At 41.8% G+C, this 26,328-nt stretch overlaps 1 protein-coding gene across 2 annotated transcripts in view; it reads left to right on the top strand.

Moving 5' to 3' along the window:
- The window catches only part of LOC122813283, a 350,783-nt gene that overhangs the window by 72,955 nt on the left and 251,500 nt on the right, over positions 1–26,328 (top strand). For both annotated transcript variants that reach the window (XM_044085528.1, XM_044085527.1), the window contains exon 2: positions 3,928–3,965. In XM_044085528.1, coding sequence (XP_043941463.1) covers positions 3,928–3,965 — 38 coding nt within the window. The remainder of the gene's footprint in view (positions 1–3,927; positions 3,966–26,328) is intronic.

The following is a 26,328-nucleotide window of genomic DNA, read 5'->3' as shown; positions in this document are numbered from 1 at the left end:
GCCTTTCACAAACCCTAACTGGGTGGGATCCAGAGTTTGGAGGTTACCAATGTCTTTGTTGATAGATTCATAGGTAGGTACTAGGCTATTGGCCCTAGGGCCTATATAAGCTTAGCCAAAAATGTACCCTGGCTTTCGCCCTACAAGAAAATTATTTTCCTGTGCCCCTGTCGAGCAGAGCCACAGAAGTGATCCCTGGGGTGAATTTCCTATTTCCCATCCAATCATCAAGATTTTTCTTGAAGAGTGCTAATGAGGAGCTCTGTTTGACATAGGTAGTCTGTTCCAGAGTATGGGAAGTCTCTGGGACAGGAATCTAATCCTCCAGCATGTTCTGTTTATTGTGGTGACAAGGTTTAGGTCCCTAGAGCGTGTAGCTAGGAGGGATTGGGATTTCTTTGTGGAGCATGTCCAACAGCTCTGGGTTTGACATAGCTTTGTATGTTAGGCAGAGATCGCCTCTGAGTAGGTGATATGTGACGGAGTAAAGCTGGAGTTTTTTGAGATGGTCTGCATAGGGCATCTGTTTGAGGCCAGTAATCCTCTTTGTGAGATATTTCTGTGGCCTTTCCAGTTGTTGTATATGTCTTGTGCGTTACATACCAAAAGGGGCGTTGTACTCTATAATGGGTCTAATGAGTAGAGGGGAATGACCTATTTTTTTCTGGATGAGAAGCCTTTTGTGATAAGGTGAGCCATGTAGAAGGATTTCCTGACCACTGTGGCGATGTGATTATCAAAGGAGAGACTACTGTCCACCTATGTCCCAAGGTCTCTTATCACATTTTTGGCGTTAAGTAGACTCCCAACTATGTGGTATTTGTTTGAGTTCCATGATGATACATTCCATGGCCTTGCAGACCAGGCTTGTCAGGCTAATAGGTCAATAGTTCCCGGGATCAGTGGCGGCTCCTCCTTTGTGGAGTGGGATAACTGTTGCTGTGCGCCATTCAGTGGGCACAAAGCCTGATACGAGCCTATTATTGAACATGGTGCTTAAGTGGGGAGCCAGTTTGTTCTGACGTTCGTGTAAAATGCAGCCTGGGATGTTATCCGGTCCCATGAAAGCTGTGTTTTTGGCTTTAGAGAGTGCATCTTTTACCTGCGTAGTTGTGATTACTGTAATTTTCGTGCCGTTGTGCTGTAACTCAGAGCAGATCTGGGTGTTGCCATCGGGATTCTTGACATAGCTATAGAATGCTTTGTGGTTGTCCTTAGGATTAGTGGCGAGTTTGTTTTCGTAGCTAGCGTTGGAGGATCTTCTAAGGGATCTCAGCTTCTTACTGAGGCTGACCAGGGAGCTCCTTCATGCATGGAATTTTACTCTTTTGCAACAGTTTCTTCCTTCTGTTGTACAGTTTGTTTATGGCAGGGGACCACCAGATTGGCTTCCTTTTGGAGGATAACGTCTTGGTTCTGTTTGGGATTGCATGATCCATGTACTCATGTAAGTGCTTATAGAGTGCATTTGTGTAGAATTCAGCAGTTGTAACTGTATTGTCCATCTGCATGGGTGTCATGAAGTTCACCACGTATGTCTTAAGAAGCATGAAGTTGGCTTTGGAGAAATTTTTTACCATGGTTTCCTTAATGGGGGGGGGGGGTTGGGGGCAGGATGTGGATATCAAGGGTGATTAGCTTATGGTCGGATTGGACCAACGAGGAGTTGACTTCAGGTGTGGAACTCGTGTTGGTAATGACTAGGTCTAGGATATTGTTGCCCCTGGTGGGGGTGTGGATAAGTTGATCCAGTGCACTGGAGTTTATGAATTCCAAAAAGCGTTGAGCTAAGGACTTGGTACACAAGTAGTTTTCCCAGTTAATGGTGGGGTAGTTGAAGTCGCCCATTATTAGGTGTGCATGCATTTAATAAAATACTGTGATAGAAGATCTGTATGTGAAGTGTGGTAAAGCTATGGTGTTAACTTATAGTAGAAACGTTTGTTTGATTATGGACATTACATCTAACACCTGGGATATTTTTACCCATGTAGAAAACACTATAAAGTAGTTACAGGTAATTACCCCACATTTATTTTTAGGAAAAGGCAAAACATTAAACAAAAATTATAATGATTTTGTAAAAATCAAATCAGGAGTGGTAGTTAAATTCAATGTAGTTTAATTAACACTGGCAGTTGGGGGTTGGTTTTGGTTAAAGCCAAACCTTATGTTAGGTGCCCTTGAGTAAATTGCTTGAATGATCAGACTCTCTGAGAAAGGATATATGAACATATTTATAGTATTCAGAGAAGGGAATAACAGTAATGCAATTAGCAAAAAATCTTACAGTTTTTTTCTGATTTAGAAAAGGTAATGGTTGGACAATAGGGAGGCAGCGAGGAGACTCATCTTGGGTATTGTGAACTCTTCCGGCATATATGATTAAATGCAAGTGCCCCTCCTGGTTTAATTGAAATGGTGGGCATCAGTAGTGTTTTAAGGATACAAGCAACAAGCAGCAAAGTTGTAACTTTGCTGTAATACTAGTTTCACCATCACATTTCTTACTGTCAGCTGTTGATCAGTCCTGTTGGTAACATTAATAATAACAATATAATGTAACTTTTACTGAAAAATCTATATTAAATTTGTTTAACAGTTATTCATACATGTATTTATTCATGCATATATTTTACACAGTACAGCATTTTTGTGCTGTATATTATAAATTTATTTGTGCAGGATTCTGGGTATTAATTTTAATGCACTGGATGCTTTAAGTTATTGATCATGTGAATATGAATTGATATTTAAACAGTGATGGATTTTGATTGTGTTAGATTCTGAACAAGTCTTTATGAGACAAAAGCCCTAAAACTGCTCAGTAAAGAGTTTCTTGGTTCATAGGACCTGGTGAATGTTTTTTTTTTTCCTTTTATTGGTTTCACCCAACATTGGTGGAATCTTCTGGAAACCAACAGAAAGAGTAATGCTTTATAAAGTAGGTAGCTGTGTACATTTTAAAGTTCTGTCAGTTTTTTCCTGATGTCCAAGCCTTGATGAGGATACTGCAGCAGACACAGTGTGAATTGTATTGGCAAGCATTATGATTGTGGGAAAAATATTACTGTTCTGTTCCATAGCTTTCTTAGTAGCATGAAAGAACAGTCTTAAGTCTGCTGTAATGTTTAGAGGTAACTATTTAGAAAAATACATACATGTTTTCTTGTGTTATGCCCTCAAACTAAATTACTCAACAGTGTTTTGTTGCTAATGTACACAGTTCTCTGCTAAAGCTTACATTATCCCTTGCTGCATTTAGCTGCTCCCAAACTTATTTATCTTTTATATGTCCAAATACAATTGCAAAGTCACTTTTCATGCCTGTGATCATGAATGATACATGTCCACATGCTATTGCGTTGTCATTCTCCATGGCTGTGATAGTAAACCACGGTGGTACAGCGGTAGTGTTGTTACCTCACAGCAAGAGGTTCTCCCGTTCGATTCTCGGCTGGAGTGCCTTCGAGTGGCCTTCGAAAGACATGAGTGAATGGGCGTGCCTTCGCTGAAGGTTGGGCCTCGGGCTGGCAACTCTGCACCATAAAAATCTACTGCCAATCATTAGCGGACCGGAGTTCCGCTGTGATGACCCATAACCGGGAAAAGCCAAAAAGACAAACAATTCTCCATGGCTGTGATCATATATGACTAGTGTGTTTTATTTCCCCATTTGTTACTGCTTGCCGTCTTGCATTTAGTGGTATTAGTAGAGAGGGTAGATGTAAGAATCTGGAAACTGCAACAGGTGATTCAGCACATAAGACTAATGCCTGCTGCCACATTTTGTGTAAGAGCTCTATTTTATAGCGTTTACAGGATTTAAACACAGTCCTCTTTACGTTCTTGCTAAAGTGCATAGAGACTGCTAAACATAGATGCAATTAATAATGCTGTATATTTGTCTTATTTTTTTTATGGCAGATGGTCTAATAACAGATCTACATAACAGACCAAGACTGGTGAGTTTTTATTAAAATAGCAACTTTAAGTGTATTTAAAATACTAAATGAGATTTTGTTTTCACACATGTTAATGTATTTTTGCTAGGCATTTGTTTTTACTGAATTTTAGTGATCTCAAAGGGAAGCTTATAAAACAAGTTAAAATACTTGGTTCAATATTGTAGTCAGGAAAGGATGATGCCCTCCTGAGATCAAAAGAAATGATGTCCTAAATTGAAAAAAGCTTAATATTGTGAACTGAAGAATTCACACTGGTATGCATTGCTTGTTTTATAAGATCTTATTAAGCATGTAACAGATATAAGGAATCAAGAGGTAAGGATACTGTGAGCCAAACTGTAATAATTTTTTGCATTTTGCCTCTTATCAGGCAGAGTATAGAGATAGAGGCTTTAAAGCTGTCTGTATAGGACAATGTGATTATGCCCTGGATTCTCAGGTAAGGAGTCTTTGTGGGCATTCCAGCTGTTGCATATGTTTGATCAGGTACATGCTGAAGGGAGCAATTATACTCAATGATGGATCTGATAAGAGCCGAATAATGTGACTTCCTTGGACCTGATGCCATCCCTTTACTTATAAATTGGGTGACAGAATGATTTTTTTACAACTTTGGCCACATGTTGGTACTGTCTACATATATCCCAGGTCCCTGACTACTGTGTCAGCTCTTAGGAGTGTCTTATCAATGGAGTAATTAGCCTGGGTAGCAGTTTTCCAAAAAGGCACTCTAATTCATTCTTTGGCATTGAGTTTTAGTCTCTGACTTTGGCACCAGTCATTTGTCTATGTTAGACTCACTTGTAAAATGTTTGTTGTGAATCTGTAATAGCTCTTAGTTTGCAGTCATCTGTGAAGCTGGTCAGTCAAAGGCCCTTGATATTAATCTTTACTTTCTAGAAGTAGATGCCAAATAGGATCGGTCCCAGCATGCAGCCCTGAGGTACCCCAAGTGGGACTGTTTTTTTTTTTTTTTTTTTTTTTTAGGGGAAGTGGTATCACCAATCCTGACATTCTGGGACCTGTCTGTGAGCCAGCTGCCAATCTAGCTAGTTATGTTGGGATTTTTGCCCTGTTCGGTGAGCTTGTCAATTATACCAGAGTGGGGTATTGTATCAAATGTTATTGCCAAGTCTAAGTAGGTAGTATGCACAGTTTTCCTCATCGGTTGTCTTGGTGACTTTCTCAAAGAAGTCCACCAGGTTTATTAGGCTTGAAGTTCCCTTGACAAAGACTTAGTGTGTTGTGTCAGTGTCTGAAGGTTGTTCATATCTTTGTTGATCATTGTCATTATAATTCCTTCCATGTCTTTACATATTAGACTAGTGGTAGTTTCCTGGGTAGATGTCTTCCCAAAGGATACAGTAATAAATTTTTTGGCATTTAGTTTCAGTCCATGATTTTGGCACCAGTAATTTATTTGAGACAAACCTTTCTACAAGATGGCCAAGTCATTTGGCGATTCGGTGACTATACCTAGCTTGCAATCATCTACTAACTTTGCTTGGCAGAGCCCTTTGGTATTGATATTTAGTTTAGAGAAGTAAATGCCAAACAGGAAAATGTCCAAGCACAGAACTCTGGAAGACTGCACTGATGACTGGTCTCTTTGTGGAGATAACTTCCCTTATTTTTGATTTCCTGCATCCTTTTTGTGAGCCATTTGACAATCCAGCAAGGGAATTAGTCCCAGTTTATTTAGCTTTTCTACTATGCCTGAGCAGGGGATTATGTCAGAAACTTAACCAGTTTGAGGTATGTGATATGTACTATTTTGCCTTCATTGCTTTGGTGACGTTTTCAGAAAAGTCCACCAGGTTGAGTAAGGACAACTTGCCCTTCACAAATCCAAACTGAGATGGGTACAGTGTTTGCAGGTTCCCTTTTTCCTTACTGATTAGTTCCATGATAAGTCTTTCTGTAGCTTTGCATGTGAGGCTGGTTAGACTTGTGGGTCTGTAATTGCCTGAGACTGTGGAAGGTCTTCCATAATGTAAGGAATGACTGTAACTGTTCTGCATTTGCTAGGCATAAAACCTATATGGAGACTGAGGCTGAACTATGTTGTTAGGGCTGTAACAAAATCTGGCCCATTATTGAATAAAGTAATGCACCTTGTATCCTTCAAGCAAATTATATAAAATAACTTGGAAAGGTATAATGATTCCAAAGTAGAAAGAATTTAGGGTCGAAAAACTTGAACAATTCAGATAGGTTTCAGGAACATTATATTATGCTTGGTTCCTGGGTTGCTTACAGGTGACTTTTGTCTAGTCTGTAAGGAAATGTCAGGTCAAGTCTGAACCTGAAGTGTATTGTTAAGGAAGCTAATATAAAAATCAGAGAACTTAATACTAAACAACAAATATCATTAATGGAAAAAAATAAGATAGATGCTTTGCACAGTATTTTTCAGGATTATGGAATATGCTTTCCCTTAGTATGAGAAGTTAGTCATTAACTTCTTTCAAAAATATGAATGAGGTTGTGGAGATTTTAGGTTATGTCCTCCCTGCGTTTACGTGAGTTTCCTTTGGGTGCTCCGTTTTCTTCCCACATTCCAAAGACATACGACAGATTCTAAAAGTTGAAATATATTTGGTGGGATCGGGGGATCCCCTTCTAAATCATGATTGCCACAACACCGAACCTCAGAATGCCAGATGAAAATAAAGACTTACAATCCCGAACGGACAGTTTTTCTCAGGGAAAGTAAACACTTGCCCAGCATGTGAAAATACTCCCTTTTCCCCACTGTAGTTAAATCCCGGAGTTGATATATATATATATATATATATAGTTAGGATGGTTGGCGGGGGGGGGCACAACTCCCCACCAACCTAGGTGTTTTTTACGTAGTCCAGTGTGTTTACATTACGTGTTGAGCAAGTGTTTACTTGCCCTGAGAAAAATCAGCCGTTTGGGATTGTATGTCTTCGTTATTTTCGTTTTGGTATTCTCCGGTTCGGTGTTGTGGGTTTCGTGATTTGAAAGTAGATCCATTTGGGGATATATTTTTTGATTAAGTGTAAATAGCCATGATGAAAATGATGACATCATCTGAATTATATCAGTACTGTGTTCACAAATGCAGCAAGTCTGTAAATGCTTTTTGCTGACATGTACCTACCTCAGCCTACATTAAGAGTTGAGCTCGATAAGACGTGCCGCACGCGCGCGCGTGTGTGTGTGTGTATTTGTGTGCATGTGTGTGTGTGTGTGTGTATGTGTATTTGTGTGCATGTGTGTGTGTGTATTTGTGTGCATGTGTGTGTGTGTATTTGTGTGCATGTGTGTGTGTGTATTTGTGTGCATGTGTGTGTGTGTATTTGTGTGCATGTGTGTGTGTGTGTGTGTGTATTTGTGTGCATGTGTGTGTGTGTATTTGTGTGCATGTGTGTGTGAGTGCATTCGTGTGCATGCATGTGTGTGTCTGTGTGTGTGTGTGTGTGTGTGTGTGTGTGTAGGGTAGTGCTTTTGCAATACTCTCTCATTTTTCAAGTCTTGTCTGACCTGAGTTAGGTGCAAGTCAGCAACATTTTATTAAATCTTTTGTTATCAAATAACTGGTGCACAGTCAGTAAGTTAGGCAAGAGCTGTTAAGAAATTTAAACAATTCTGTGTTGTAATTGTATTGAAAAGCTTGTAAATGAGAATTTACTATCTGGGCCTAGATTATTGAATCCTTTTACTTCTATCCAGATGTGAAGGAGTGAAGCATGCAAGCAAAAAAGCAATAGTGGAAGGAACAAGCAATAACACCATTATAAATACAGGAGACTGAAATACATTTGGTTGTCATGGTGTTTTTAGGACTTGGAAATGGAATCCAAAAATGATTTAACATGTATGTTGACTTTTGGGGATAGATTTTATGTCTTGAAAATTTGCTGAAAGTAGTTTAAGCATCCCACACCTAAAATATCAGCTGGAATAGGTTGGTCAGAAATCATAAATAATCAGCAAATGTCATTAATTGAGGCTGTTGAAATTGATGGATAGGAATTTTAATTGCAGAGGCAAATATAAAGAGTGACGGTGGTCATCTTAAACTTTTTATCATTTTACTGCTATTTTGGAGGAGAAAATGGCCCTTGCTATTGATACAGATAGGTGAAACCTCATATGGCTTTTTAGTAAATCATTTAAAGGGAAAGGGAGAATGTAAGCCAAATGGCTTTTAAAAAGATATCCCTACCATAGCTCTCAACCTCTTGGCACAAAAAATCTGGACAAAGCCAATAATGGGGGAATACAGCCCCCAAATAGGGACAAATCTCAAATACTGATCTTATAAACTTAGAAAATTGGCAGAATAAAAGGTTTTGTGTTACCATTTATTTTCTGAAGAATATGAAGTCTGAAATTCAAATGCCTGTCATTACTGAATTCAATCCTTCACTGAATTGGCACAAAAGTCCTGAAAACCACAGATTTTATGAGGAACAGAACAATAATATGAGGCATAAATTCACAAGTGGTGGTGGCTAGGGACTTTAGGCTCTTTTTACCTGTACCCAAAGTAAAGGGTTTGAGCCTGAGTACTTCTAGCTATCGGGTGTACACACACACACACACACACACACGCACACACGCACACACACACACCATTCAATTCCCTATACCTAAATTCAAAGCAGTCCACTCTCTTGCTCAGTTCCCTACCTCAATTCAAAGCAGTCCGCTTGCTTGCTCAATTCCCTACATCAGTTCAAAGTACTCCGCTCACTCAAGAACCTCTGCAGTACTTCCATCCTTTCTGGGCAGTTCAGTTCCAATTCCCACGTACACTTGCAGAAACAGTCCTTCCTGGGCAGTAAGTAAACAGTCCATTCACGCTTGCATTCGCAAAAGTCCTTCCCGGGCAGAAACTGGAAATATGAGCCCTTGACCTCAATTCCGACAGGCTGATGGAGCTGACGTCATTGCGTACGTGATGACATCAGCTCACAAAGCGAAAAAAATATTAAAAAGCTGGGAAAATTGGAAATGAAGGGGTGCCACACGGGAATCGTGGCACCCCATTATTTGGACCCAAAATCTCAGCAAAATCTGATAATTCGGTACGGCTGGGAGGTATGGTCATCATCCCCTTTGGGAAAAACCAGATTCCCAGAATTACCACATCTATGGTAGTCCACTGAACACAGAAGGCGTTATAAGAGATCTAGGAACACAGGTTGACAGCAACCTCTTTTGACCACCACATTGCCACTGTGGTCAGAAAGTTCTTCTATGTGGCACATCTCATTACTAAGGGTTTTGCATCCAGGAAAAAAGAGGCCATTGTCTCCCTCTACTCTTCCCTCATTAGGCCAATCATTGAATACAGCGCCCCATTTGGCATGTACCTCATTAAACACCTGCAACAACTGGAGAGGCCGCAAAAGTACCTCACAAAGAGGATCCTAGGCCTTAAACATTTGTCCTATATGGACAGACTCAAAAAAACTCTAACTATTCTCTGTCTCATATCACCTACTTAGAGGCGATCTCTGCTTGACTTACAAAGCCATGTCTGACCCAGCTCTGTTAGAAATGCTACATCTAAAGAAATCCCAATCCTTCCGCACCACGTGCTCCAAAGACCTCAACCTCATTACCACAATCAACAGAACATGCTGGAGGGACAGGTTCATAACCCAGAGACTGCCCAAGCTATGGAATAGGCTTCCCATACATGTCAAGCAGAGCTCCTTACTGGCCCTCTTCAAGAGAAATATTGATGAGTGGATGGGAAATAGAAAATTCACCACAGGGATCATCCCAGTGACTTTAATTGACAGAGGCACTGGGAACTAAGGTCGGGTGGCATGATACCAGGGTAATCCTATGGGCTAGGCTTGTAAAGGCTCCAGGGGCATTCGCCTAGTACACACCTATGAACCTATAACACCATAGCTTCTGGGGTCTGGGTGGTCACAAGACCCCAGCTTAATTTAATTACTTCCTACACATTTATTACAGTGTACCAATAGACAGCTAGAATGTACTGAAAGAATACAGGAAAAAGTAAAGTCAAACAATAAGAATGAATTTGTTTTCTTACTAATGATTTTTAGGCCATCACTGAACAAAATACTTGTTTAAAAAATACACACCCAGCTTAATTCAGTTATTCACTTCATAGCTATTTTATAGCAATCTTGACCAGTTAGGGGGTGTTGAAAGGATGCATGAAAAAGCTAAAGAGTAAGACAAAATATGAGAAAAGGTAGAGAAGAAAAAGCAATCTGATAATTGGAGAGACAGACATTGGGGAGAACTGGTGGATAATGTGGGCTGTGTGGAAATTAAGGAAGGTACAATGCAACACCTCATTTAGAACACTTTCACATAAGACCAGTGCTGTACAAGTTGCCAAATGTTGTTGCCAGGTAACATCATTGCAATGAAATGTTCTGTTACTGTGTATGTCTGCTTGTCTGTGGGATGGGTCAGTTTGGTGTGGCACACAGGCCTGTTGTCATGTAACAGCATTGCAACTACAGTTCTGCCAGTGCAAACTCTTCCTATATCTTTCTAGCCTGAACTAAATAGTCGGTAAGGAGTGGTGTCACTAACAGGATGATACTTTGGAAGTGTCTAGGGGCCCCCACCTTGAAACTTGCTGGGGGCTCCCACAGTGCTAACACTGGCCCTGCTTAATGCCCTTATCTTGTCAAAGTTGCTTTTGGGGTATCAAATTATCCTCAAAGGCTTGCTTTCAAATGTGTTTTTTTTAAGTCTGACACAGACATTGCCATTTTTGCTATCACGCTGCAGACATAGGCATACAAAGTAGATGGTGTGGGGCCAGCTGCTGACATCTTGAAAGTCAAAGCTGTGACTATGCTAAAAGGGCCCCCAAGCATCAATAAACCAGAATTTTTTTCAGAAGAGCCTTGAAGCATAAATTTTAGTAGGAAAATTCTAACTGCTGCAAAAAGTAAGAAGTACAAGGAAAAATGCATGCAAAGATGCAGAAACTCAAAACTATGTCAGCTAAAATATTTTTTGAAACAGTCTGGAGCCTCACACCACAACTTATTTTGTTGTAGGCAAGAACTAGAAATGCAAGAGGAAGCAAGTCAATATGGGATCATGAAGGAGGGAATTAGCAGCTTGGGAAAGAAGTACACACCCAGCAATTAAAGTCTTATTAGTTCCCGCAGCTGGCAATCAATGACAATAGACCAGTGCTATGAATTACCTACCTTTGTCAGAATAACTTGAATCTCTTTAAGCTCAGTAGTTGAAAAATCTAACAAAGATGTGTAGGGAACTGGCCTACAAAGAATTGGTCATTTCCAGTGTCAGACAGGCCACAAAGAGGCAGATACGGATGCCCCAGAGGCAGATCCCAGCCCCAAGACTCATACAGGCCTAAACAATGGGGTGCTTCTACCTTCAAAAGCAGAGAGGACAAATCACACCCATACTGGAAACAGTCCCAATGACTTTCCTCTGCCAGAACCAAGCACTTATCTTTTGGCAGCCCCCTTAGGGAGAAAACTAGTACTTTTTTCACAAAATTGGCACATGATCACCCAGGACAAATAGTGTCTCAGGGCTACAGGTTCCACTTTCACACCCTGCCAAGGGCAAAGGTATGCCAGACCTGCCACACAATCAATGGGCAGAGACACAAAAGCAAGTTTCATCCCTCATGGACATGAGGGCCATTCAGCGAGTACCACAGCAAGAGCAGGGACTAGGATTTTACTCGAGACTTTTCTTGGTACCCAGAAAGGACAAAGCCTAGAGACCAGTACTGGACCTGTCTATTCTAAACACATTTCTGGACGTTCCAAAATGTTGACTCTGCAGCAGCTACTGCCCATGCTGGGCAAGAAGGCTTGGCTTGTAACTTTGGACCTAAAAGCGGCATACCTGCATGTCCCAATCAGACAATCCTGCAGAAGATACCTCCGATTCATAGCTGGCTCAATGCACTACCAATTCTCTGCACTGCCCTTTGGCTTATCTACTGCTCCCATGGTCTTCACAAAATGACTGGCACCAGTAATTGCATTTTGCAGACAAAGAGGAATTCAAATATATCCTTACTTGGACGACTGCCTTATTCAAGCAGAGAACAAGGACATTCTACTAAAGCATCTGGCATTTGTAAAAAGATTACTAATTTGCCTAGGGTACACAGTAAACGAAAAGAAATCAAAACTAGTACCCTCTCAAGAGATAATATTCCTGGGTGCAAGCTTAACTACAACTGCCCAGATAGCTTATCTCATGCCAGACAAACAAAGGCAACTGACTTCTTACTTCAAAATGTTGGCAACAAAGACCCAGTTATCTGCAAGGAAAATTCTGCAGGCTTTGGGCTTCATGACATCCTGCATTCTGCTAATTCCATATGCCAGACTGCATATGAGGAAACTACAATGGTATCTAAAAAGTGTTTGGACTCAACATTGCCACAGTCTGGAAACATTAATTACCCTCATTCCTCAGGGAATCTGCCTGAAACAGGAATTTCGATGGTGGGCACAGGCCTGTCACCACAACAAGGGACAGCCATTCACTTTACCCACAGCCAGGCAGACACTAACAACGGCTGTATCAATTTATGCCTGGGGGGCCCACATGGCAGGAAAATGTATTCAGGGCACATGGTCCGCAAGCCAGATGCATCCTCATATCAATCAAAAAGAGATGCTAGCTGTTCAGAATGCCCTGACAGCTTTCAAGGATCTACTTCATCCAGGACAATTACTGATTAAAGACTGACAATACTACAGTCATGTGGTACATAAACAAGCAGGGATGCACACATTCCTACCCCCTCTGCAGACAAGCCATGACTTTATGGGACACAGCATTGACTTATCAAGTTCAACTGCAAGCACAATTCCTGCCAGGAAAAATAAATACTCTAGCAGACGAACTAAGCAGAAACCTCATGGATCCCCACAAGTGGAAACTGGATCTACAAGTCTTCAGCATGATAACAAGGAAATGGGGATGCCCAGAAATAGATCTATTTGCCTCCCCTCACAACTGCCAACTACAGAGATTCTGCACAAGGACTTACCACAAGCAAGCATGGAAAGTGGATGCCTTATCCTTCAGCTGGAAAAACCTAACCGTATATGCCTTACCCCCACTGCCTCTCCTCCCCAAGGTACTCCTAAAGGTCAGACAAGAGAAGCCAAAAATTATACTGATTGCCCCAGACTGGCCAGGCCAGCACTGGTATCCAATCCTAAAGAACTTGTCTCAAGGTCCAGCCTGGACATTGCCTCAAATATCTCACTTACTGACCCAACAAAACAATCAGATCCTGCACAGCCAACTCAGGACCTTAAATCTGGCAGCATGGTGGATAATGTAGCCATTCAGAACTCCTCTCTCCAAAGCTGTGATGGATGTTATTTTGGAGATCAGGAGGCCCAGTACCAGAAAATCTTATGTAGAAAAATGGAAGATATTCTGTGCTTGGAACCAGGCACAAGGAATTGATACGTTTGTACCAAATATTCCTCAGATTTTACAATACTCAACTGAGATGCTGGACAAAGGCCTATCTTTTTCATCAATTAAGATTCATGCCTCAGCCATTTCAGCCCATTACAATACGGAACCACCTATCTTTTCTCATCCTTTAATAAGGCAGTACCTCAGAGGGGCCAAAAACATAAGACTTCCAAGGAGAGTACCATTACCTGCATGGGACCTCAATTATGTCTTGGAAGAACTCACACTGCCTCCTTTTGAGCCAGCCTCAACAGCTGATATAAAATTTTTATCCTGGAAAACAGCTCTCCTCCTAGCAATAACCTCTGCAAGACGAGTCTCGGAGTTACAGGCAGTCATGGCTGTGGAACCTTTTATCATTTTCCATCCAGACAGGGTTTCTCTGAGGATGAACCCGACATTTATGCCTAAGGTGGTGTCCAGTGTGGCCCTTAACCAAACCGTTTACTTGCCTACCTTTTATCCAAACCCACAGAGCAAGGGTGAGAGACTTCTGCATTCTTTGGACATACACAGACAGCTATGCTTCTACTTGGACAGAACTAAAGCTTTCAGAAAAACTGAGCAACTTTTAGTGGCATATGCTGTAGGATCACAAGGAAAGGCTATCTCAAAACAGACTATTTCAAAATGGATAGGCAATTGCATTCGTTTCTGCTACTCACAGCATGGCAAATCAGTGCCTAAGGGCATTAGGCCACATTCAACCAGAGCAGCAGCCACTTCAGCAGACTTCCTCAGAGGACTACCAACCAAAGACATCTTAGAGGCTGCAACTTGGTGTTTAGTGCACACTTTTACAAAGCACTACCACTTACCTCTCTACTCTAAATCCAGAGCAGGCTTTGCCACTGCAGTTCTGCAGGGCCTCATAGCCTCTCCTAATCCTATTTAGCCCAGCCACCCATCCTCAGCTTTGGGATTCAACCCAAGAGTAATGACTGCAACAGTGAAACACGATGAACATAGTACAGTTGTGTACCTACCATAAATGTAGATGTTTGAGTGTATTCACTGTTGCAGTCCAGGTTACCCTCCCACCATCCCCCCTTTTTTTTTGCTGGGTCTTATCTGTACTTCTCTATTCTATACAACCTATGTGGTGTATTTGCTTGTAGATGAAGGAAATGTTTACTTTGGTGCATGCATGTTTATTGGAATAATTTATTTAGGCTACCCTTTTGGGGGCACCTGATATCTGGGGCAAGAAAAACTGAAGAAAATGGTGTCGGCTAAATCTTTTATACCCCTGGCGCACTGACATCAGGGAAGAAGCGACAGCAACCGATGCCGGACCAAGACTTTGGAATTCAGGCTGACTGTGGGTAGCCTGCCAGCAGGATAACCCAAGAGTAATGACTGCAACAGTGAATACAGTCGAGCATCTACATTTATGGTAGGTACACAACTGTACTTTGCTCTGACTGTAGTGCACAGGGTCCTGGGTTCAAGACTTGGCAGTGAAAAGCATGGTGGTAACATAACATTTTATTGTAGCAACTTTCCAAAATTATACAAGCAATGTTTAAAATGTGTCCTTGGTTTTTGGCCTTTTGTCGTCGTCCCCAAAAAAAAAACTGAAATTGAAAATAAGTGCAAGAAGCTGTGCAGGATGCCTATGGCTTGCACTACTGTCATTCTGTTTTATATATTATATATATATATATATATATATATATATATATATATATATATATATATATGTGTGTGTGTGTGGAAGTAGACGTTTATGATGGAAATGTTCTGAATTGGGCAGTTTTGTCATTATTGTTTCATGCATTTTGCTTCATTGCCTACTGGAAAAATGTTCAAACAATAAATTTAAAATGCACTCTAAGTCTAACAAGTGTGCTATATTATACAAGGAATATAATTTAATAAAGTCAGGAAGGTGTATCAAAGAACACATGTATGTTTCTTGTTTTGTATGCAAGGGGCGTATGATATGAAAGCAGCCCAAAGGAAATCTTTATCCACTACTGCATTTCTTTGGATGTGGTGTGGGTTTCAATGCTTTATCAATGAATGTGAGTTTCAAGGATAGAGCAGTTATAATGCAAAGTCTATTTTCATTGTGAGACAGTATTGCTTGCTTTGTTTAGCAGATTTCTATTAATGTTGTGCATTGTGCTATAAAATGTAAAAATAAAATCCAAATAATCATTGTAGAAGTAAAGCAGTATGCAAACGTTAGCGTTTATGGTAAATGGGGAGAAATAGCCAGGTAATGGGACATTGTAACGGCTGCAGGGGGACCCTGGTGCCATATTTTGGTTGTCTGTTCTTCAGTTTGCATTTGAAAGTTGGTATACCACAATTCTGTTGGAGTGGGTGGGGTTACATCATTATATATGCAGATTTTATGTTAATCAGCGTACAGATTTGTACCTATTTTTCATGGGCCTTGTCCAGATTTTTGATGTTTCCAGGTTGAGAGGTATGACGCATGTTTTGGCATTGAGCTTACGGCCATGGTTCTGATACCAGTTGTTGGTCTCAGTGAGGCCTTTCTGTAGGATGTCAACATCACTTGGGGTGTTAATAATAGCTCCCAACTTGCAATTGTCTGTGAAGAGTGCCTTCATGTTGGCCTGGACTTCAGGGAATTAGATGCCAAACAGGAGAGGACCCAGAACCAAACCCTGTGGGACTCCACTCGTGACTGATCGGCAGACTGACTTGGAGTAAGCTACTTTCACTCTGTGGGTTCTACTTGTGAGCTAGTTTGTAACCCACCTAGTGATATAGGGGTTGATGCCTAGCTTCATGAGTTTTTCTATAATTCCTTATTGGGGAATGGTATCAAAGACCTTTGCCAGTTCCAGGTAGGCAGTATGAACCATCTTGCCTTCATCCACAGCTCTGGTGACTGACTCAAGGAAGTTGACCAAGTTGAGCAAGCATGACCTACCCATCACAAAACCAAACTGTGTGGGATCCAGAGTTTGGAGATTCCCTATATCCTTGTTTATTAGGTCCATGATAATGTGTTCCATAGCTTTGCATATCAGACTTGTTAGGCTAATGAGGCGATAGCTTCCAGGGTCTATAGTCTCTCCTCCTTTGTGGAGCGGGATGACTGTAGCAGTGCGACATTCGGTAGGGGCAAAGCCTGAGGTGAGGCTGCGATTGAACAGGGCACACAGGTAAGGTGCCAGTTCACTCTGTAGTTCATGTAGAAGACAGCCAGGGATATTGTCATGTCCCATAGAAGCTGTATTCTTAGCCTTGGACAGTGCTGTTTTAACCTGTGCAGCAGATATTATAGATTATAAATGCATTTTCCAATTTTTTTATCCATTGTTAGCCTGAACAAAAATCATGAATGAGGAAAGCAATTCAGTCTTTTTTTTATTTATTTCAAGGAAGAAATAATTCAGTCCAAGAATTGAAGTTCAAAGCTGAGAAAATAGTTTAAAATATAAACTGAGAGGACAAGTATTTGTGAAGATACACAAGTCCTGTCTGTGAATAGAGCCAAACTCCATATGCCTCTACCCCCCCCCCTCCAAAAAAAAAATGATGGTCACTTTCTGTGTATCCTTCTGGTATAAAGTGAAAGCATAAATGGCCAAAGTAATTTATTTCAAGTGCTTGCATCCACACTCTTGCCACCAGACAGCAGCTGCCTTCTATGTAATCCTTTGATGTCATGGTAAGATGAATCTGAAAGAACAATGAGAGCACAGTAACTTACTTCAACCTGTTTACTACCAGACTTGTAAACATGTCTCCTTACCCTGTATATGCAACAGATGTTTGATTGTAAGAAAAGTGAGAAGAAAAAATAATCACAGTAATATATGGCAAGTTGGTGCTTCTAATCAGTAAATTGCTCCTTCCCAAGCTATACTGATCTTCAGTGTGCAGCTCGGATGTTTGTCAGAAAAGTTAAATAAATAATGACCACATTGCTGCTGGTCCCAACATAAGTGTAGTTAGTAACCTTCTGTTCACACCTCTGAGGTTTGTGAGAAATGTATATTATAGTATCCTAGGAGGTTACTAGGGTAGCGGCCCTAGAACCTATTTTAGCCAAACCATTCACACCACAAATTTCCCAACTATCGATTTCAATACCCATAGGTTGGAACAGGTTTAGTATATGCCTGTGCCTTAGGATATCTACAGACTTCCCCTGTCCATAAGGACTATGGGCAACAAGCCTGGGTGAATTTGTGATTTCCCATCCATTGAGCCATACTTTGTTTGAATAGGCTTAGGGAAGAGCTCTGTTTCACATGAATGGGGAAGACTGTTCCAGAGAAAGGATAATCTCTGAGGCGCATACCTGTCCCTCCAACATGTTTTGTTTGTCAAAGACAAAGTTTAGATACTTAGATCTGGTAATTCCAGTGTTTGTTTTGTGAATGTGTAACATATCCATAAGGGCTGGATGCCTGAATCACTTAAAAAATGACCAAACTGTCCCCAGCTTATACTCAAACTATAATGACTTTCTGAATGCACCACTGAGGTTTAATTGTGAGGAGAATTGAGGAAATAATGGCCACACTGTTCCCACCCCCTCAGAAACTACATCACCTTTTGGCAGGGAAAGATAGGCGTATCCATATTTGGTGGTGGGTTAGGGGCCATTTTCCTCCATACTCCTCGCACTTGGTCCATTGTAGAGTCTGGAACAAAGAGGCAGATGATAAACCAGCACACCCCCATTGCATGCCATGGCTGTGGAAATCAGGGAAAAAGGGCATAAGCAAAAAAAAACAAAAAACATAGCAGCGTAGTATGGTCCCTAGGTTCCTCAATATTCTCATCAGCCCAGACTAATTAAATTGAATCAAGAAAGGCTCAGAGAGATAGGCCAGTCTGATGAATGAGAAGCACTGGGGTTCACTGATGTTGATCATCATGGGGAAAAAATACAATGGTTGCCCAAAGGACCACCATTCTCAGTCTATCATAGCCAGAATATGGACCTTTTATAATCAAAGTCAAAGTAAACTTTGTTGTCATTTAGAACTACACATGTGTAGCCTAAATGAAATTTTGTGCATCAGCTCAGTTCTTGAGATTACAAAGGAAAGTGAAACAACACATACAAGTAGAGGCATAAACATAGCTAACAAATACAACACTTATCCTAGTACACACAAAAAAGTGCAGAGACATTTACCAACACTCATATATGAAAAGAATACCCTCCCCTGAGTTAAATTAACTACCCTATTTAAAGTAATACAAAACACACTACAGATTGAAATGCCTAAGTTATATGTCTACTTTTGCACTTGAGTGAGTTAAATAATACTGACTATAGATATAGTAAATAAATATTGCACTTACCTGGAATATATGTAAGTATATATTGCACAAATAAGTAAAACTTAACTTATGTGTCCAGACCACTGGGACTAGTGCCTGAGTTCTGAAGTCTAATCACTGTAGGGTAGAAACTGTTACTGAATCTTGTAGTCCTGCAGCAGATGCTGCAGTATCTCCTGCCCAATGTCAGATGGTTAAACAGTCCATGTGCAGGATGAGTGTTGTCCTGTATTACTTATGTGGCCTTTCATATTTTTCTTTCAGAATAAAGGTGTTGTATCGATGGAAGATGGAACCAGTTACCTTCTCTGCAACCCTTACCACTCTTTGTAGCGCTTTCCTTTCTGTAACTGCAGCTTCCAAACCACACTGTGAAGTTGCAGGTGGTGATGATCTTTACTGCACCTCTGTAGAAGGTGGAGAGAGTATGAAGAGGAAGCGTAGCTTTTTTCAGTCTTCTTAAAAAGTGGAGGCATTGATGCACTTTCTTGACCAGTTGGCTGGTGTTTCCCGACCATGAGAGATCCTTTATTTGTACACATAGGAATTTTGTACTCTTAACCTTTTCCACACACTCACCATTGATCCTGAGCACTGGGTGATTTGTTCTCCTTTTCCTGAAGTCGATGATAATCTCTTTGGTCTTGCTTACATTCAGGTCAAGGTTGTTCCCCTCGTACCAACAGATCAGAGATGCTATCTCCTCTCAGTATGCCCTTTCATCCTCCTTTGTAATGAGCTCCACACCTGTGGTGTCATCAGCAAATTTGATGATATGGTTGGACTTGTGCTTAGCATAGCAGTCGTAGGTCAGGATGGTGAATAACAGTGGAGTGAGAACACATTCCTGTGGAACCCTGGTTTTAATCGTAATGCACTTTGATGTGTTCTTACCTGAACACACCCTCTGTGTTTTCACAATCAGGAAGTCTATGTTCCAGTTACAGAGATGTTTACTGATTCCTAAGTGTGCCAGTTTTTCTATCAGCTGCATTGGTACCACCATATTAAATACAAAGCTGAAGTCTGTAAACAGCATTCTCACATAGTTGTCTTCGCCCTCTACATGCTCAAGGAAGATGTGTATTGCTACTGCTTTGGCATCAGCCGTGGATTGGTTAGCTCTGTATGCAAACTGCAGAGGGTCAAAATCAGGAGGTATGCATGATGAAAGATGCTTTTTGATCAGCCGCTCAAAACATTTCATAACAGTGGATGTCAGAGCGACTGGTGTGTAGCCGTTGGGGCTGGAAGGAGTGGTTTTCTTAGGTAGTGGGATGATGTTAGTTTCCTTGTAGCATGAGGGTACTTTTGCCATGGAAACAGAGGTGTGAAATATTTCCTTGAGCACTGTGCATAGTTGATAAGCACAGCCTTTTAACACCGTGCACAATATGCTGTCTGGGCCATCAGCCTTCCTGGGGTTCACCCTCCTTAGCTCTCTTCTTACCTTCTCTGTGCTGAGGCTGAGTACTGCATCCTTATCAACAGTGGGTAACTTTAGTGCCAACCTGTTGTTTCTTTCCTCAAATCTAGCAAAGATGTTCAAACTGTCCAGGAATTGGATGCTGTCCTCACACAGTGCTGAGCTGATTTTGTAGTCCATGATCACATGTATGCCTTGCCATAGTCTCCTTGCATCCTTCATGTCTTCAAAGTGGCTCTGTACATTTCTGCCATTCTCCCTCTTAGTTTCCTTTATACCCCTCCTCAGATTACCTCTTGCTACACTTAAGGATGCATTGTCCTTGGCCCTGTAAGCTGTGTGTCTCTCCTTCAGAAGCTTGTATAACTTAGGGGTGAGCCATGGCTTCTAGTTAGCTCTAATAGTGATACTCTTGGCATTTGTTACCTTATCAACACAGTTTGAAATGTATGCCATCACTACCTCAGTGTATTCATCGGTGTTCAGATGCTGATTCACTGTGGCTGCCTCCTTGAACATATCCCAGTTGGGTCTTTCACAGCAGTCTTGGAGGGCCTCCATAGCCCCTGATTTGCTTCTTTGTGGGTTTCTCTCTAATCAGTGCAGGCTTGTAAGCTGGTGATAACAAGACAGGGACATTGTAAGTGAATTAAAGTATTACTTTAAAAAAGTCAATAGGCATAATCGAATGACATGTTATACATCAACATACATTTTAGAACAATAAGATGATGTATAGCATTACTGACTTGACTGTCTGTAATCCTCAATGATTTATCAGGAAAGACAGTCAAAATTTATAAGGAAAAGTTGAAAGATATACAAGGCAAAATCAGAGACATTTTGCAAAATCTGGGACAGCTGAGAGGTATGCTCTCATTACTTAGTGGATCATCTTGGGTTTGATCCTTGATTTGCGAGCAAAGACATGGAGCAATGAAGCACTCATCATCTTCTTTCGGCTGTTCCCATTAGGGGTTGCCACAGCAGATCACCTGTTTCCATTTCTTCCTGTCCTCTGCATCTTGCTCTGTCACACCAACCACCTGCATGTCCTCTCTCACCACATCCATAAACCTTATCGTAGGCCTTCCTCTTTTCCTGTTACCTGGTAGTTTCATCCTTAGCATCCTTTTCTCAATATACTCAGCATCCCTCCTCAGCACATGTCCAAACCAACATAATCGTGCCTCTCTGGCTTTGTCTCCAAACCTTCAAACCTGGGCTGAGCCTCTAATATGCTTATTCCTAATCCTGTCCACCCTCGTCACACCCAGTGCAATCTTAACATCTTTAATTCTGCCACATCCAGCTCAAACTCCTGCCTTTTTGTCAGTGCCACTGTCTCCAACCCATATAACATAGCTGGTCTCACTACCCTCTTGTAGACCTTCCCTTTCACTCTTACAGGTACTCGTCTGTCACAAAGCACTATTATTTAAAAAAAATTAAAAAGAAACTAAATAGGAGGCAATGAAATGTTGCAACCAGTCAGGTCCTTTGTTTGCATTAAGCAGACATGAAAGATTGCAACTTAAGAAGGAAGGAAAGCTGCAGTCACTTCATTTTCTTGATAAAATGGACCTAAAAGATTGCAACTGTACACAATCACTGGTGAGTCAGAAAAATGGAAACAAATGCCCAGATTAGCCAATAGCAAGAAATTTCAAAAGGCACCCATGCATTTAATTCCCCCCTGGCTGTCCATCACTCATGTTGTCCTTGCCCCCGCAAAACAACAAGCCAGAGGGGTGCTTCTTGTAGCCATGGGCTTTGCAGGTACTTAGTGCCGAGTATGGCGTCAAGGGACTCTGAAACATTTGCTTCCATCTATTACTTCCAAAACTTAGAAATTTTGAGACATCTTTTTCCAGTTCTCTCAGGAATGAAAAGTTAAACAAGGATAATTCCAAGAAACACTAAAGCTTTTTAAGGTCCTCTTCCATACAAAATTAAAAAAGAAACAGAGCACAGATCAGAGCCACAGTTAAAGGTCTATTTGTTTATTGTTATGGAGCTCGTATCCCTGCTAATGATGCATCCTTGTTCCCTGTTTCTCCAATCAACAGGCTTTCAATCCTTCTTTCCTCAACCTGTGAGGTGGATACCTGTTCTGCCTCATACAAACTATGGTTTACTGCCTGATGTAGGTAAGATTATAGCCAAGACTCCTACTAGAGTGCCACTGTGCCTTATGTCAGCCTCCATGTTTCACCCCTCCCCCATCTACTGAGCAAACATGAGCTCCTCCGATGCAGTTTTCACTGTCATCATAGATGTTCTTCATTCCACATTGCTGCAGTCCTAACTATTGGGTAGTCCGCTGTCCAGTCGGCCCGAATACCAAAGTATTAGACTGACGTCAGTACGTCAGGGTACTAATGCGCATGACCGACGTCATATCCTCAGTCTTTTTTGCCGCATGGTCCGATGCAGAAGCAATTTTGCGAGTGCAGGTTGGCGTTCTGAAAGTTTCTGAAGTCAGAGTTTCAGACCGAATCAAAGTTGGCTAAGTACCCGTTAGAATATTTTGGTTTTTCTTGCCTCAGTATTTAACCGGATGTCAGAAAAAGTGAATAACTGTATTTCTTGTGGGAAACAGATACCTCATAGGGATTACCATACTTTGTGTATACCTTGTTTAGGGCCTGAGCACGACGTTGTTGGATGCCGCTCTTGTGCTAGATTTAACAAACGCACTATTAAGAGAAGGTTAGACTGTGCCAGGTTAGTGTTTGGGAAGCGTTGTAATTATAAAATGCCGTCGGATGCTCCGACGCCGGCTTCGGCTAAAAAACGCAAAGATAAAGCAGCAAAGCGTAGGGTGGAGGAACCGACAGTCCCAGACGTCGGTTCTTTGGAAGGCTCAGTGGAGCCGGAGGTTTTGCCAGGTGTATCTTTGGAGTCTCAGGAAGAGACTTTACTGTTACAGGATGTATCCTCTCAGGAAGTAGGCCAGGCTGAGGGGGCTTCTCAGGTGGCTGTTCTTCCCTCTCTTCCTAAGGTGGTTAGAGCCTCTCCTTCAGTTTCCAAGGCTTCTTTGAGGGGCAGGCCAAGTTTAGCTTCTGTGGGGGTTTCTCCTAGTACTTCAGGATCTTTGCCTAAGAAACATATGCTTAAAATGGCAGAGGATTTGATTACTATGATTAGGGGTTCTATGCCCCCTCCTGATAAGAGGCCTAGGGTGGAACCTGAGTTTGAGAGTTTTGAGCAATGCTCGGAGGAGTCTTCGGCTGAAGACTTGCAGGAGTACCCTCCTTATTCTGATTCTGATGTGGATGATTCTACTCCTTCTGCTTCTCCTCCTGAGGATTTTTCATTTTCAGAGACTCTGCATTCCATGAGGGAGCATTTTAAATGGGAAGGTCAAGATTTCTCTGATTCCAGGAAAAGGCTTAGGGAATTCTTGTTTTACCCCAGCATAGGCCTTTAGCTATACCTCCTGTTTTGAATGTGGTGGAAGATGTGTTTGCAGAGGCTTCCCTGAATCCTGATTCTTTGCCTCCTGCCCCAGTTAAACCGGATAGGTATTATAGGGTGCCTGGAGCTCATAAGTATCTTTTTAAGAGTCCTAGGGCAGACCCAGAAACTGTCTCTCAGGGGCCTAAAGGTGTGAAGGCCTCAGTTGTTAAAAATCCTGTCCCTCCTGATAAAGAGGCAAGGGCTTTGGATAGATGGGGAAAGAAAGTGTATACTTCTTCCACTTTAGCCATGAGGGCGTTGAATTGTCAGTTTCACATGTTAAAATATCAGAATTATCTTCTTTCACAGTTGAAATCTAAGGTGGATGCTCTGGCTGAAGGTATTGAGTGTAAAGAGTTGCAGGATTTAGTTCATGTGTCTGAACAGGTAGGTAAACATTCCTTGCAGTGTGGTTTTGATGCTGTGCAGGCCTCCTCCAGGGTGGCTGCCACTGGTTCTGTTCTTCGTAGGCACGCCTGGCTGAGAGATCAGAATTTAGCTGAGCATGTTAAGACAAGGATTTTGGATGCTCCTTTACAGTCTGATGTGTTGTTTGGTTCGCCTGTGGAAGCAGTTTTGAAGAAGATGGAGGACAAGGCTAAGTCTATGCAAACTGTTAAAGATTTTTTGCAGGTGCAGCCTCCGAAGTTTAGTAGAAATTGGCCTACTAAGGGATGGACTTATCCTGCTTATGATTCCCAGTCTAGGGGTAGGTCTAGACGTGGTAGGGGCAGAGCTCAGGGTTCTTTTAGGCCTAGGACAGGGAGTTCCCCTGCTCAGACTTCTGGGGAGGGCAGGGGTCAGTCCTTTCGTAAGCAGACCCAATGACCTACCTTTTCAGCTGCCAGTACATTCTCGCCTGGCAGCACCTTTGGGAGGAAGGCTGTCTCTTTTCAAAGAAAATTGGGATTTAATTACCCAAGACAGATGGGTTCTGGATATTATTCACCACGGTTACAGGTTTTATTTCCATACCTTGCCTCCTTTCAAAGGCATGCCAGACATTCCTCCTCTTCAAAGGACAGAGGCTCACAAGCAAATTTCTCTGTTGCTCCAAATAGGGGCCATTCAGTCAGTTCCTGTGCCGGAAAGGGGCCTAGGATTTTATTCTCGCCTGTTCCTAGTACCAAAGAAGGGGAACACGTGGAGACCAATTCTGGATTTATCTATCCTCAACACTTACCTGGACATTCCCAAGTTCAAAATGTTGACGTTACAACAGCTTTTACCTCTGCTGGGCAAAGATCACTGGATGGTAACTTTAGATCTCAAGGAAGCTTACCTTCATGTGCCAATCAGACCAAGTTGCAGGAAGTATCTGCGTCTTCGACCTGGAAATTCTCATTATCAGTCCTCTACATTGCCCTTTGGCTTATCTACTGCCCAGAGTATTCACAAAGGTTCTGGCTCCAGTGATAGCTTACTTCAGGCTAAAAGGAATCCAAATCTACCCTTACTTGGACGACTGCCTGATTCTGGCTCAAGAAAAGAAGATCTTCTACAGCATCTGGAATATGTCATAGCAGTGCTAAGATGCCTAGGGTATTCTGTGAACGAAATAAAGTCCAGTCTAGTATCCTCTCAAGACATGTGCTTTCTGGGTGTGAGACTGAATACAGCAGCCCAGATGGCCTTTTTAACCCCGGACAAACAAAAGAATCTTTCCAGTTACTTCCATCATCTATCTCTTCAGTCCGGGCTGACTGCAAGGACAGTCCTTCAAGCCTTAGGGTTCATGGCATCTTGTATTCTGGTGCTTCCCAATGCCAAACTGCATATGAGGAAGCTACAATGGTATCTCAAAATCTGTGGACACAGCACTGCCAGGATTTGGACACTGTCATTCAAATAATACCTTGCATTCAAAAGGAATTTTTGTGGTGGGCTCAGGAATGTCACCTAAACAAGGGACTCTCTGTGACCCGGCCAGAGGCAAGTCAGATTCTAACGACAGGTGCCTCAGATGTTGCTTGGGGAGCTCATCTAAATGGAAAGTGGATACAAGACAAGTGGCCTGCCAGACTACAGCATCTACATATCAACATGAAAGAGATGTTAGCAGTTCAGTTTGCATTAATTGCTTTCAAGGAGTTACTTCTTCCAGGGCAGGTGTTGATTCTAACAGACAACACAACTGTCATGTGGTACATCAACAAACAAGGGGAACACATTCTTACCCATTGTGCAGACAAGCAATGATTTTATGGGAGACTGCGCTCACTCTGCAACTAACTCTTCAGGCAAGGTTTCTGCCGGGAGCACAGAACTCCTTAGCAGATGTATTAAGCAGACAAATCATGGATCCCCACGAGTGGAAACTGGATCTTCATGTATTTCAAAATTGACAGTGTCATGGGAACTCCAGACATAGATCTGTTTGCTTCTCCACTAAACCACCAGCTGCCAAAGTTTTGCACAAGGGATTTCATCACACAGCTTGGAAAGTGGATGCTCTTTCTTTCAGTTGGAAAAATCTTCATGTGTATGCCTTTCCACCTCTGCCTCTTCTTCCAAAGGTGCTTCTAAAGGTCAGACAAGACAAGCCAAGGATGATTTTAATAGCTCCAGATTGGCCTCGGCAGCACTGGTACCCATTACTGAGGAGTCTGGTAAGGAAGCCTCCATGGCCTTTACCCTTGATTCCACACCTGTTGTCTCAGAGGGACGGTCATCTGCTCAATGTCAAGCTTCACTCTCTACATCTAACAG

Source organism: Protopterus annectens, chromosome 10.part0 (genome assembly GCF_019279795.1).
Source record: "Protopterus annectens isolate FY-2018-M chromosome 10.part0, PAN1.0, whole genome shotgun sequence".
In the NCBI taxonomy this organism is placed as follows: domain Eukaryota; kingdom Metazoa; phylum Chordata; order Ceratodontiformes; family Protopteridae; genus Protopterus; species Protopterus annectens.
This window is presented reverse-complemented; position numbering and strand designations above follow the sequence as displayed.